The sequence below is a fragment of the Tachypleus tridentatus genome, chromosome 13 (assembly GCF_004210375.1).
Source record: "Tachypleus tridentatus isolate NWPU-2018 chromosome 13, ASM421037v1, whole genome shotgun sequence".
NCBI lineage: Eukaryota > Metazoa > Arthropoda > Merostomata > Xiphosura > Limulidae > Tachypleus > Tachypleus tridentatus.
Window position 1 is genome coordinate 232,321,120 of NC_134837.1, and position 16,007 is coordinate 232,337,126.

The 16,007-nt window shown below is 36.0% G+C and overlaps 1 protein-coding gene across 4 annotated transcripts in view; it reads left to right on the forward strand.

Annotated features, from left to right (window-relative positions):
* Window positions 1-16,007, forward strand: part of LOC143239258 (organic cation transporter protein-like) — a 42,831-nt gene that overhangs the window by 25,761 nt on the left and 1,063 nt on the right. For all 4 annotated transcript variants that reach the window (XM_076480169.1, XM_076480172.1, XM_076480170.1 and 1 more), the window contains exons 8-11: window positions 324-538; window positions 1,461-1,642; window positions 3,854-3,992; window positions 14,328-14,399. In XM_076480169.1, coding sequence (XP_076336284.1) covers window positions 324-538; window positions 1,461-1,642; window positions 3,854-3,970 — 514 coding nt within the window. In that variant the 3' untranslated portion in view covers window positions 3,971-3,992; window positions 14,328-14,399. The remainder of the gene's footprint in view (window positions 1-323; window positions 539-1,460; window positions 1,643-3,853; window positions 3,993-14,327; window positions 14,400-16,007) is intronic.

Genomic DNA, 16,007 nt, shown 5'->3' on the forward strand with positions numbered 1-16,007 from the left:
AACACTCGTAATAAGACGTCCCCCAGCTGCAGGTACACTGATAGAATCATTTTTAATTGTTCTTGACTTATTCTTTTGAGTAAAGTAAGTTCAAATACACCCCTCTTTATATGTCTATTTACTTTTTCTACCACTAAGCAAATCTACTTTTCCACCTTGAATTGCAGGTGAAAACGACAAGAGCATCTGTTTCTGGACTTGGCACTGTGGTGCTGTTATGACTGTTATCGGTAAAATCAACATCTAATTAAGAGTGACAAAAATGAAAAGGCTAAACTTATGAAAACAGCACTGAGTCATGCTCTCTTACTTGTCTTTTACAGGTTTGTGAACGCCTTTGTCTACTATGGTTTGTCCCTGAACACAAGTAATCTTGGTGGTAATCCATTTCTTAACTTCTTCATTGCTGGAGCGGTGGAATTTCCTTCTTATGGAGCCTCAATATTCGCCATTAAGTACCTAGGACGCCGTATTCCATTGATGGTTACCATGGTAATCAGTGGTTTAGCATGTTTTCTCACCATCCCTATACAAGACGGTATGATATTGACTCTTTCATTGAGTGAATCTTATTTCAACATAATATATTAAGACTTAAAATTCCTCAAAATAAAACTATTTAATGTAATGAAACTTCTTTTGGGACACTTTTCACTTTAATGAATTATTTTCTGAAAAAACATTTTTCATGTAGTTCAAGTCAATCTTTTTAGATAATTTAATCTAGAAAAACTCCGTTTATGAGAACGTTCACTCTTGTAAATTATTCTTAAAAGGAATTACTTAATCTTATAAAACCCACTCTAACCAAATTTGACACATAGTAAAAACCTTTTCCTTTCTTTGAAAAAATCGTTTTAATGTAGAAAATTCATTTTATTAAAACTTTATAGTCTAGTTAAAACCCCTGTTTGATATATTTTAATTTACTGTGTCAGTATGAAAAAAAATTCAGCTCTTTATGTTGAGTTTCATCCCAATCAGTTTTTTCCAAGTGAATTATTTTCAATAAACTCCTGTAAATTCTTCTTAATTAAGAAAACCCCTATGTAAAGAAATTTATGAAGGCTTTCTGACCAAAAGAAACATTTCCATTAATCCTTTTCTCTAATGAATGTCATTGTAAAACTTTTCAAGGCAGTAAGTAATTTTTAACAATAAACATTTATTATATAAAGCATTTATATACTCAAGCGAATTTCCTCTAAAGTTGATTTAATATTTTTAATCTATTGCAAAAGGAAATTATTTATTTGAGACTTGTATTTAAATTCCGCTTTTAAAGGATTTCTTGTCTTTATCAAATTTGATTTGTTGTTTTATGATATTCGTGTATTACATCTGTTACTCCTTTCCTAAAACATGTGCTTCGAATAAACAATACGATGTATTATGATCGTTTACAGTTCCCTAACTCTATGTATTTGCAATTTCAACTAGCTTCTATTCTTTTCAAAAAGATCTCCTGTGGTTACGAATAACCTTGGCTATGATTGGAAAACTCTGCATTTCTGCTTCTTTCGCCATCATCTACGTGTTTTCTGCAGAAATATATCCAACTGTTGTCCGTAATGTTGGTATTGGCTCCAGCTCTACTTGTGCCAGGATTGCGTCCATGGTGGCACCGTTTGTCAAGGAACTGGTGAGTCTCGACTCCACATCAACCTTGTTTAAGATTGTAACCATTTTTATAAGTTGTGTATAAAAGCATTTATAATATTCATTAACAATCATTTTACATAAAGTCAGCATGATAAAACAATACAATACTTCTTAGGCAGTTGTGTTGACTCAACTGGCAGGAAAACCGTGACTTTAGCCCTTTACTGCTTTTTCGGTCAGTGTCAACTTTCATTGGGGCCAAATTTGTTACAGTAGGTGTTTTGTGAGTTGCTGGTAACAAATTTCAACAGTAAACCAAAGCAAGAAATCTGCTTGTTTCAAAATGATATATTCATATAAACTCAAATATATATGTAATAAACTTTATTACACCATTGGTTATCACAATTGTATCCAAAGCTTTAAATAATTCTCTTTTTCGTCAAAGTCTATACAGACAGGTGCACTTATTTTAGAACACCATTTGATAGAATAAATTATTCTCCTGTACTCTGTTTTTACAATTCAAGGTTGTTACACTCGCCACAAAATCACCACTGTAATTGTTAGTTACCAAAGTTGTATTTAGAGCTTTAAATAATTGTCTTCTTTTCGTCAAAGCTCATACGGATAGGTTAGATTGCTTTAAAACATCATTTTACAACACAAATTACTTTTCTATGTCTCTGCTATTACAATACAAGCTGTGAAACGTACTTTAAAATTGCCCATTACTTCTAAACTAATTGACAAGCAGTCTAATTTTGCTTTCACTAATAAACTTTTTACACTTACTTCGTCGCCTATATATATTGCCCGACTAATGCCTAAATCTTTCTGTAAACTATAAGATGTTATAATTTAACAATACTCAAAGCAACGAGAAAAATCAGGAAGTTCCAAGTAATATGACATTAATTCAAAATAACCAAACTACGAAGATTCATAAGCAGTTATGTAAGTAAATTTGCCGTAACAGTCACTTCTAAAGATACTTACTTTAATGTTTGTTTAAAGTTAAGCACGTAGCTACACAACGGTATCAAACCCTGGTTCTAATGTTGTAAGACAGCATACCACTGTGCCGCAGGGGACCACTTATTTTAATGCTCACAAAATGTAAACTAAAAAAAAATTCTTGTACTGAACCCAAAACAAAATATCATCTATATCTAATATTCTGTTTCCAACTATATTTTTAACCTCTACTAAACTTCAATGAAGAAAAATAATCAAATAATTTCGTCTAAACAAAAACTATAAAAAACCAGATAAGATAATATGTGGAAAAAGACAAACGTAGATTTAATTAGCATCAATAAAATAAAGTTTAAGAGAATAATGGTTAATAGGGTTGTTCTAAATAATCAATGTTATTCTGTATAAATTAAAGGCTAAGATTGGTCCGAGTTACACTGAGATAGATTATGAAAAGATAGATCAAATATTTAAATTCAAAATATTTCAACTTAAACAATGTATGCGAAAAGATTATCGATCAATCTTGCGTGTAAAACCTTTAGCTTTGTTGCAATCAATATTTTAAGAAATTTTACACTATTTCAACAAAGTAAGGATTAATCAGTGATACGCATAAAACCCCTAATCTGGTTGTATTATATACTTCCACACCAATGATACTCAGAGTTTGTGTTGTTAAAGAATTTACTAGGCACACTTTTAAACTGCACTCTGTTACTTAATTCACTCTACGTTTTATGTCAACGTTGCTTTAAAAGAATTCGCCAGGCTTATGCCTAAACATGTTGACCTGGAACCACACTTCATTTTCATCATTATTTTCTTGGACATCGGAGTAAAAATAATTGATCTCAAATACTTATTTCGTGTAAAACTTCGGATTACCTGTTATTCAAACACTAAAAACTGGTATTATATTAAGTATGGAGTTATCAAATAATTTGTACATGAATTTATAGTTATGCCACATTTTAAATGCTTTGAAAAGACAGATTTGGATTTTAAATTTAGAGAAACATGTATGATTTAAAATGTTCATTTGGAATTATACTTCGCTATAATATTCCATTCAGTGTTTCCTTATTTCTGTTGGTACCCTAGCGAGGAAGTGGTAAGTTTATGGACTTGCAACATTAAAATCCATGGTTTAATTCATTGTGTTAGACATTTAGCACCGCTTATGACTGATCCACCAGTTTCTTAATGAACTATAGGACAATTATAAAGAGTATTCTAGCATTTCAAATTCAAAGGACTCATTATTTCACAGGGAAAGGCCACTAGCCAAGGTGTTCCTCTTGGAATTTTTGGAGGATTATCCATTGTAGCAGGACTTTTAGTTTTGCTTTTACCAGAAACCAAAACAAACCATTACCTGACACACTAGAAGAAGGCGAGAACTTTGGGAAGTAAGTTTTTGTTATTGTTTAAAAGTTAATGAATATATAAGTAACGTTTTAATTATCAATTAAAAAGTTTTCTAATTATTCAGTAACTTTAGATTACCGATCTTTAGAGCGATGGCATGGTTAGATCACTATTACTATAACTCTTAAAGGAACTCGGGTTGAGTATGTTATATTAAAACGATTTTGGAGTTTCATCATGTCGTTATAGTGGTCATTGTTTTGCCTGTTCGTGCCTTCAAAGAAACTGTTCATCTTTACAATATTCCTGAAAAGTAGTTTCCATTTCAAAGGCTCCAAATTACACCACTTCTTCCTGCTAGCTATTCATAGTCCATTTAGCGTATGAAGACTACATCTTAATAGCAACATTTTTAAACATTTTAATCACACCAAAATATATGCGCCTTTCTATAGAATAGCATAAACGTTTTCTTCTCTATTTGTTTTGAGGTACGCTCCTATTGAAGGTATAGGTCGTGAAAGCAATTTATGTAAATGTAAGTTATGTCTTTTCCAAGACGGAGATCCTTGTTAATTATATTGTGTACCGCTGCCTGAAACAGGTGGACGCCTTTTTACACTGAACTTTGTGTTCTCAGATTCTAAACTGATACAAAGTACCACAATTTATTACCTACTTCTTCCAGGTCTTTTTTTTCCGATTGCTATGATGCCCAAACTTAATTCATATTTCTTTGTTTTTCAAGATTATTAAATAGAAATGATATATTTTACAGAAAATTAATACTAAAAGTTAATTACACAAAATCGCAGAAAAAGACCATTAAAAAACAGCACATCCAAACCTCTGACTAATTATATTAGTTTGTTATAATTTAAAAACAAGCGGAAACAGAAGCAAGTTAAACAAACGCTGCACTAACTGAAATTATCCCAAGGTACAAGCTATAATGTGGGATATCAAATGTACCCTAGGTTTTGGAGCCTCTGTGTAGATTCCTTAACGTGGTGAGGAGACCTCCCAGGGAAGGTTCTGTTCTTTCATTTTATCCCTCTCTGGAATTTAAACATCCACACACGTGTTCGCCATGGTGACCCGTGAGGGGGAGGAGAGGATTCTAGTGCTTGAGGGGCCCAACCCTAACACACCACTTTGGCCTTGAATTCCTGTAGACGGACGGCCTTAAGGTACCCCCTTAGGTCAATCGGCTGGTCCACTTAGGCTAGGGTCAACCAAGTACCAGTGTTGGACGTTTTCAACAGGTGTTGCGGGCATTGTGTCTGATGCTGGTGTTTGGGTATAGTGCGTTGCTGCAGTGTCCTTGTTTGGCACTGTAGTGCGTCCCCTCGTAGGGCTCCATGGTGAGTGGGGTCAGTTGGCATCGAAATTTCCTTTTTTATTATGGATCCTCCAAATAAAAACTTTTAGATAAAATAGTGAAACAACAGTCCATAGGTAAACGACAACGTCTTGAAGATTCTGAGCAGCAATCTTCAACATCTGTAACACCTGTTAAACATTTTCTTATCCTACATTCTCTTTCAGACAAACAAAATGTCTCCCTTCTTCATTCAGAAGAACTAAAGGGACTTGTTGGTTCTCCAAAGTCGGTAAAGAAGCTTCGATCTGGTGACATATTGGTGGAAACATCCACATCTCAACTCAGTGAACACCTGATGCATTCAAAGGCAATTGGATATACCTATTAAGGTTACACATCATGCTACTTTGAATTCATCACGAGGAGTTATTGTTTAGAGGGATTTGAAGAACATCCCCGAGTCAGAGATTCTCGCTGGTTTTTCCACTCAAGGAGTTTCAGCGGTGAGGCGTATCTCCACTGTCGAAGATGGAATTATGATGCCGACCAATATCTTCATTCTGAAATTTACATCACCACTGGAATGTCATACTTTGTTACTAGTTTTTTCCAAATGTTGGTTACTTTTCTGCTGACGTCGGGAACATATGGTCTGCAGCCGTATATGATTTCGTGATTTTTTAAATCGTGGGGTATATTTACTTTTGATTTTGCTTTTTGTGTGTGTGTGTGTGTGTGTAATGTTTTCTACGGTTTGTGTAGGAAACTTGTTGATGTTAATGAAGTATTGTTTCATTTTGTCTAATTCGTCGTTAATTTTATCTGATGAGCATAGTTTTATGGTTGTTTTATTTGGTTTCTTAGTATGTTTCGTTTTTGTTTTGTTTTATGTGCTGAGTCCCAAGGAATGTTTAGTCCAGTAGAGATGATTTTAAATATTTAATTTTCCCTCCAAATGGATTTTCTCGTCATTACGGACTATACTATACTATACACGGATTATCACGGACTCGAAACAAATAAAAGGTCGTTTGACCTCCATGATTAAAAAGGTTGAATCAACTTCAACGTCCATTTCTGACCCTTACATACGTTCCAACAAATCCCAAGATCCACTTCCATTGGTTCCGGGTACAGGCATGTTTTCGGATACATATTCTTCTCCCACCCCAAGATGCAAAACGATCATTCGTTCACGTCCTCATTCACTGGAATTCTCTTCGAACAGCCCAATCGACCCAAAGCAGAATCCATGGTGGTCAATAGACCTCTCTCGAATAAAGACAGTAAAGAAAAGGACGTAGTCGTAAACACAAGGGTTCTCCACCCAATTCGCCTACACATAAATAAAAATGGCAACCTTGATACAGTGGAACTGTCGAGGTTTACGTTCTAATGTGGATGACTCAAAACACTGATTGCTTCATACCATCCTGTATGTCTTTTCTTACAGGAAACATTTCTGAAACCTGTTGATACGGTCACCTTTCGACAGTTTTCTTTGTACAGAAATGACAGGCTGTGATGGACGAGTACATGGAGGGGTGCCACTTGTTGGTTAATCAGCATGTGCCCACCCTGTCTTTGTCACTCAACACACCCTTGGAGGCCGAAACCATTCGTGTTTCCTTGGGTCGTACCGTCACTGTTTGTTCTCTCTACCTGTCGCCTGGAGAGACATATGATTAATCAGACCTTGATGCTCTCATTGAACAGTTGCTGTCTCCCTTTTTAATCCTGGGGGACTTTAATAGACGTGATTCTCTCTAGGAATATTGCTGATATTGATCGGATGGGTCGCTCCATAGAGCATATGATCTCTTGTCACAACCTTTCTCTTTTCCCTACTAGTCAGTCCTTTACTGCTATTAATCTCTCAGTTTGCTCCCCAAACTCCCATATTTCATGGATGGTTGACAATAATCTACAGAGCAGTACTCATTTTCCTATAATTTTGAGAGAAACTGGCCGTGGTCGATGCCACCCGACTTACGTTCCCCTGTGGAAGCTGGATCAAGCAAACTGGCCTTATTTAACTGCTCTCGCAGAACTTATTTCTGCCATCATCTGTAACCATCAATAGATGACTGTGTGGCAGCAGTAACTGACTGTATTATACAGGCAGTCACTCAATGTATTCCTAAAACCGCGACACGTTTTCCACGATATCCTCGTCTGTGGTGGAATCCTGCCTGCCACATGGCACGGAAGGCTCAAAAATGGACCTGCGATACTTTTATTAGGTATCCCACACTGTCGCATTGCATTGCTTTCCAGCAGGTCCGTGCACGTTCTCATATCGATGAAGTTTCCCTGCCAGTGGTCCGAGACCAAATTCTTGGGGCTTATCTTTGACCGTAAGCTGACCTTTATACCACACTCAAAGCAGCTTCGGGTCAAATGCACAAGAGCACTGAACAGCCTCCGTGTCCTCTCTACCACCAGTTGGGGAGCAGGTCGATGTTCTATGTTAAAGGTATATCGTGCTTTTATTCGATCAGAACTCGACTATGGATCAATGGTCTATGGCTTTACCAGACCCTCGGCCTTAAAGATGCTGGACCCCATTCATCACCAAGGACTTCGACTCTGCACCTTCGCCGTTTGCAACTATCTTTACTATATTCTTCGAAACTTCGTTCCTTACCAAAGCATCCACCTGAGGATGTGTTTTCCTTCCTCAGTGGGCCGTACTTTCATAGAACAGACGATCTGCCATTGCGCCTTGATGCGAAGGTCGAAAGCCCATCCCACCATGGCTTATTACAGCCCCCAAATGTGACCTTTCTTTCAGTCATCTGAAAAAGGCAGATACTCCAGATTGGAAGTACCGTCATTTATACAGATGGTTCCAAATCAGGTAATTCAGTGGGCTCTGCTATGGTTTGCTGCGGTTCAGTGGTTGCGAGCAGAATCCCCTCTACAGCTTCTATGTTCACTGCTGAACTGTATGTCATATCTCTTGCCCTGGATCATATTGAAGCTGAGCAGTACTCCAACTGCACTATTTATACTGATTCGCTTAGTTCTATACTGGCCCTGGAATCGCTACACGTTGGCTCACACCCTGTTCTCGCTGATATTCAAAACCGACTGGCCCATTTCTCATTAACTGCCACTTCTATCCAGTTTTTCTGGATACCAGGCCATGTTGGTATTCGCGGGAACGAGTTTGCAGACATGACAGCTAAATCTATCTGCTCTGGCACTATCACCACTGTGCCTATTCCGTACATGGACTATGGTCTTGTATTCAAGGCTTGGCTCCGCGCCAGCTGGCAGTCCACTTGGAGAGAGCGACGCAACAACAAGCTTTTTCAAATAAAACCCTATATTGGGCTTTGGCCATCCAGCTTCCGTAAGGTTTGGAAGCAGGAAGTTGTTCTAACTAGACTACGCATTGGTCACAGTTTTTTAACTCAATGTTTTCTTTTATCTGGAACTGATGCACCAGTGTGTAGTTTGTGTAACACTCAAATCACTGTAAGCCACATTTTACTTTCTTGCCATCGTTACGATTCTCAACGACGGCACTATTTTAAACATGTTTTTTCCCAGGGTTTATCTGTAACATTGGACAGTGTTATTGGTTATGGTGACACTGTCCACCTTGATAAAGTTTTTAGTTTTTTAATGGCCATTAATCTTTTTAATCTCAATTAAGTGTTACATATTTATTCATTACACCTTTTTAATTATTGTTCCCTTTTTACAGTTTCATTCTCTCTAGTTCAATTTTGACATTAGAAAATGGCCAGAACATTAAATAACTCGACACCAGGACTGGAAAGGCCAACTTCAGGTGAATAACGCTGCTGTTTGAACTATCTGTTTAAACTACTCGTTAGTCGTCCTGGTGAGTTGTTATCACACTTTTGCTGCATGTCATTTAACACTTTTATTACTTTACCTTTTGGTGCTGGCCATAATGACACATAACCCGGAACCAGGACTGGTGTTAGTCTTCCTGGTGGGTTATGATCATTACCATTCTGCTACAGAAAGCCCTTTAAAACTTTGTAGTTGTTATTACACTTTTGATGCATGTCATTTAACACTTTTATTACTTTACCTTTTAGTACTGGCCATAATGACACATAACCCGGAACCAGGACTGGAAAGACCAACTTCAGGTGACTGACGGTGATTCTTATACTTACCTGTTAGTCTTCCTGGTGGGTTATGATCATTACCATTCTGCTACAGAAAGCTCTTTACAACTTTGTAGACTGGATGTCAACATCGGTTTTAAGCCATTTTCGGTTTTAATTGCTGTTTTGTTTTTACCTTCATTTACTTTTACAAATTTTACTCCATTTTCTTTACTTTTACCTTTTTACTGGACATTTGGCTACTCATTATTACGATTTTGCTATGTATCTTTTAAAACTTCTACTTTACATTTTGATAATGGCTGCTATGACACATAACCCTGAACCAGGACTGGAAAGGCCAACTTCAGGTGACTGACGGTGGTTCTTGTACTTACCTGTTAGTCTTCCTGGCAGGTTATGATCATTACCATTTTGCTAGAGTAAGTATTTTACAACTTCTTTTACCCTGCTTTCTCTCTTAACATTGTAGACTAGGTGATAACATTGGTTTAATACTTTTTCTGTTTTTCAATGATGTTTTGTTTTACCTTCATTTCCTTTTATGTATTTTACTACATTTACTTTATTTTACCTTTTTACCGGACGTTTGGCGCAGATAGCCTAGCTGCTTTGTGCCATAAACACTAAATCAATCAATCAATCAACCGTGCACGTTCTCGGAGGTTAAGACGTCAAAGTCAGAAGGAATCCTTGATTAAGTTCACAATTGGCATATTTTCTACCACCAGTTCCAAAGACATATGGGACAAGATTCGAAAGGTCAATGGGCAATATAATTCTGTCTTCCTCTTGATCTTGTTCTCTGATTGTCAGAAAGTAGCTAAAACCTGGTGCATCGCCGATACTCTTGGTGAAAACTTTTCCCGAGTGTCTAGCACTTCTGCTTCTTCCTTCAACTTTCATAATTATCAAGACTCTGACAGAGCGATCACCTCTTTCCTTTCGAACATATTGTCTCCATGACTCTAATCGTCCTCTAACACAAGTGGAACTCAAATTGGTCCGTCATCAGTCTGGCAGTACATCGGTTGGACCTGATGTACACTATGACATGCTGCGCCATCTATCTCCTGCTTCTCTTGCTATTCTTCTGATTGTTTATCATCGAATCTGGCAGGAAAATGTTTTTCCTGATGCCTAGCGTCAGACTATTGTCCTATCTTTCTCTGAGCCTGAGAAGGGTTCCAAGATTCCTTCAAACTATAGTCCAATTACTTTGACGAGCTGTCTCTATGAGACCTTAGAATGGTTAACGCTCGTCTTGTTTGATTCCTCAAATCAAACAACTACCTTTCGTCCACCCAGTGTGGGTTTCGACAACAGCACTCCACCATGGACCACCTGATTCGAATTGAAACGTCAAGCAGAGAAGCATTTCCCAAATTACATCTTATATCAATATTCTTTGAGATTGAGAAGGCTTATGATATAACATGTAGGTATGACATTTTGCAAGACCTCCACATATGGATTACGTAGCATTTACCCATTTTTATTAATTATTTTAATGGACAGGAGATTCCAAGTTCGTGTGTGTTCGACACTTTCCAATTCTTTTCTACAGGAACTTGGAACCCTTAAGGGCTGTGTTTTGAATGTCACACTTTTCGGTATAAAGATTAATGCCATACTTAACAACTCCCTCTTACTGTTGCAAACGGGCTCTATATCGGCAGCTTTTACGTCAGATGTCAGTCGTCAAACATGAGGTACACTGAGTGGCAGTTACAGACTGTTCTCAATCCTTTACTGAGGTGGACCATAGCAAACACGTTTAACTTCTCTCTCTCTAAAACCGTTTGCATGGAATTTTGCCGCCAATGGGATATTCACCCTGATCTTGAACTCTGTATCGGTGAAGTTGTGCTACCTATGGTCCCTAAGACAAAGTTCTTGGGGTTTATCTTTGACCATAAGCTGACCTTTATGCCACACATCAAGCAGCTGCAGGTCAATTGCACAAGAGCACTGAACATCCTCCATGTCCTCTCTTCCATCACTTGCGGAACGGATCGATGTTCTATGCTAAAGATATATCGTGCTCTTAATCGAAACTCGACTATTCATCACTTGTCTAAGGCTCTGACAGGACCTCGCCCTTAAAGATACTGGACCTCATTCATCATCAAGGACTTCGGCTCTGCACTGGGGCTTTCCACACTTCCCCAATTCAGAGCTTATGCATAGTCTCATGAACCTTCTTCGCACCTCCGCGTTTGCAACTGTCTTTACTATTTGGTTTGAAACTTTGTTCCTTACCAAAGTATCCCACCTGAGGTTGTGTTTTCCTTCCTCGGTGGGCAATACGTTTTCAGAGCAGACATTCTGTCATTGCTCTTTTTGGCCTTCGCATCGGATGAATTGGGTCTGTTTTTGGATGACATTGCTGTCAACAACTGCACCATTTTAAACATGTTTTAGCACAATGTTTATCCATAACGTTAAACAGTGTTATTGGTGATGGTGACACTGTCCATCTTGGTAATGTTTTTAATTTGTTAAAGGCCATTAATCTTTTAATGATATTTAAGTGTTTTAATTTATACATTATACTTTTTCAATGTGATTCCCTTTTAAAAATCAAAGTCCAACTACTTGGATTTAAAATTAGAAAATGGCCATATAGTCATAACTCGAAACTAGAAAAGCCAACTTCATGTGACTAATGCTGCGGTTTGAATTACCCGTTAGACATCCTGGCGAGTTATAATTAAATTTTTGCTATAAAACTTTTATTACTTTACTTTCTGAAAACGGTCATAACATCAAATAACTCGGAACCAGGACTGAAAAGGCCAACTTAAGGTAACTGACAGTTGTTTTTGAACTTACCTGTTAGTCTTCCTGGTGAGTTATGATAATTACTATTATACTACAGAAAGTCCTTTACAACTTTACAACTATTAATTGAAATAAGAATAAGGTACTATCATTTCGAGGTAAGTAAGTTAAAAACTTACCTTTTTAAGTTAGTATTCCAGCCTCCATTGTGGTAAAAAGACACTAATTGGTAATCCAGTTAACAAATTATACTAGTGTAGGGTCCCATCCAATTATCTAAAAGTAGTATAGCTCCCATCCATCACCCATTTATTAAGTCTGCTGTGACTATCGCTTTCGAAACAAACTTTTTGATGTGTTAGTTTAAAATTATATATTCAAAAACGACTGGTATGGGTAAAGAAAGCTCTAATAAATGGTAAACAACGTTTTGACCTTCGGTTATACTCAGGTTAACTGGGAAAGAAAGGGCTACTGACCGATAGGTGACCACATCTTTGAAGGCGGTTGTGTAATTGAGTGTAAGAATATAGAGAGCGTGCATAGATGTTTGATTATATCTATTAATATAGGTATAAAGGTGTTCCTTTGTATTTGTTTATTTTGGGTTTGAGTTGTTGTATAAGTAAGGCTTCTTTAATTTTGCATTTGTTTGTTTCTTTATATGGTATTTGGGTGTTTTCCATGGTTATGTTGTGTTTATTTGATTTGCAGTGTTCGAAAACGTGTGAAGGTGATTTTTTGTGTTATTTGAATCTGGTTTCAATTTTTCTACTTGTTTCTCCAATATAGAAGTCGTGGCAGTTATCACATTGTATTTTATAAATAATGTTTGTGTAGTTTGTCAGTGTAGTTTTTACATAGTATTGACCTTGGTTTTATGCCTGGTTTTTGAATAAATTTGGTAGTAACTGAAGTGTCATATTTTGTTACTAGTTTTTTCCAAATGTTGGTTATTTTTCTGCTGACGTCGGGAACATATGATCTGCAGCCGTATATGGTTTCGTGATTTTTTTAAATCGTGAGATATATTTACTTTTGTTAGTTGATTTTGCTTTTTGTCTAGGTGTGTTCGTATAATGTTTTTTACGGTTTGTGTAGGAAACTTGTTGACGTTAATGAAGTATTGTTTCATTTTGTCTAATTCGTCGTTAATTTTATCTGGTGAGCATAGTTTTATGGTTGTTTTATTTGGTTTCTTAGTATGTTTGGTTTTTGTTTTGTTTCATGTCCCGAGTCCCAAGGAATGTTCAGTCCAGTAGAGATGATTTTAAATATTTAATTTTCTCCCCAAATGGATGTTCTTGTCATTACGGACTATACTAGTTTATTTAGATAATTGGATGGGACCCTATACTAGTAAATTTCGATCACTGGACTATCAGTTAGTGTCCTTTTACCATAATGGGGGCTGGAATGCTAGCTTCAAGAGGTAAGTTTTTAAGTTACTTATCTCCAAATGATTGTACGTTATTCTTATTTTATATAATATTTTCTTTTTTACTTTGGAGAGCAGTCACCTTCTCACAACTGTCTCCAGGCAGTGAAGGGTGATGTAGATGTGGGATGTTGTGGGCTTGAGCACTCACATCTGGCTCTCCTGATTTATATTTCTGATTCTATATCTATTGCTGCTCTTTATTTCTTATGTGAGACTGGCGAATGGAGGCTAAGACTGATAGATAGTGTATCCCTACTGTAATGTGGGTCATACTTTCTCAGTTCCCTCCAAAACCTAGAGTACACTTTATATCCCACATTATAGTTTGTACTCTGGGATGTTTTCAGTTAGTGCAGCGTTTTTTGTTTTCCTTTATTTTTCTAAGTTTTATAACACACATGTATCTGAAAATACTAAACTTTTAATCTGAAAAAAATCTTCATGATTTGAAAGTAGAAATGTCTGACGTCAGGAAGGGTAGTCATATACCCTCCAAAGAACGATCAATATTTGGTATCATTCGCTAATTACAAAATGCCAAACAATGTCAGATGTTTATTATATGTTTTCAGCCGAAGCTTTATGTCGGCTGTTGTTATCACGGGTTTTTCTGACTACCATTATTATAACAGTTTTAATATAATATAGGCAATTCTCTGTATGAATAACACGTCTGATAGAAGCAGAAATAATTATAAACCAATATTTTGTATAGGGTAAAAAACAACTCTAACGTTTTAAGAGAATACTGGGACAAGCTGGACGGGAAGAATCTTGAACTAGAAAGGTTAGTCATTTGTACACATGATTAATTTCTCTGCTAATAAGTGTTTTTAGCAAGAGATTAATTAAATTATACTTTATTAATTCTTATTATTACAAAGTGTTTCTCTTTGTTTATGAAAAACTGACTTCAAACCTTCCTTCCTTTTCAGTTAAATACAGTATGTCGCTCCAGTACACAAACCCGTATTTCTTCTGCGCGTTTTAAATCTTTAGATCAGATATACGAAGTTAAAAGAAAAAGAAAGTGACTTTGAAGATGGAGGCGACTGGGATACTAGAATTGTTTTTCTTTTCATCAAGAGAAATAACATTGCAGTGACGATATGTTCAGGGTTCTACACCTATTTAATATCAAACATCGTTTTAATCTATGATTACAAAATTAATTTAAAAGTAGATAACATTTTTCATCTCTGCTAGACACCATTTATTCTTTAAAGAGATTTATGTGTTACAACTTAAGTAATTTCTATTACTACAGCACACATTACTAATTTTTGAAATCTTATAATCTCGTTGATGCTTAAGATATAAAAATAAAACAAATTATATATAATGTACCTTGAAGAACTTTGATTATTTACAGATTCTCGGCGAGTTCTATATGTAAATAATTTGTCATATTTGGATTGACTATTTGGAATTAAGTACAAAACTACACAATGGGCCCCTGCTTTGCCCACCACAGATATCGAAATCCTGTTTCTAGTGACTTAAGTCACTGGAAGCTTTAAATGAGAAATGAGTTCTAGACCAAACTCAAATAGTAGTAACTTAGAAAATAATTTTCTAATATAACATCAAATATTGAAAATTTCATGAATATATAAACAATACAATGAATAAATGATTTTGTTTTACTGACTCTTAAGTGACATACAAAATATATTCTTTATTGTGAGAGTTGAAGTACAGTGAACCTGCAGCTTATATTAAGTGTAAAGTACATTCTCTAATGATACAGCAAACATGTGGGATTTTTTAATGTGAAATAAATGTTTTGTGTTGTCTTTCATTATAAGAAACAATAATTTTAAAAATTTTGTCAAGAAATTTTTCATTAGTTAGTTATCTTGCATAGTTTTGTTTCGTCTTAAAACCTTCAAAGGTAGGATACGTGCACAATATTCTGAAAAGTATTGGATGCAGTCGTTTTATTTGCAATATCTCAAAGTTTCATTGATTAATTATGAAAACAAAAATATCAATCTAATGAATTAAAATAATGTTAGGAACATGCCATCTGGTGGCGATGACTTAATAGTATGATATCACCTAGCTTTGAACCCAAAATCACACATTCCTGGTGTTTGACCTAATATTTTTAGACAACCCAACATCATCTCTCTGGAGTTGATGATGTATATGTACAAATGAGATACAAGCTGGGTCAATGCACTCGTCACGTCATTATATACATATAAATGTTGACGAAACTGGTTCATATTCACTTCTGTTAACGAAGTGCCATCATAACTACTGAACATTTTTTTTGTGGTTGTTCATTTGTTTCTCGTTGTTTTAGATTTAAAAAATGTCATTAGCATCAGTATAACTACTGGTTATACCCTCTGAATTTGGATACTGGGACTTAACACACTTGCGAGTT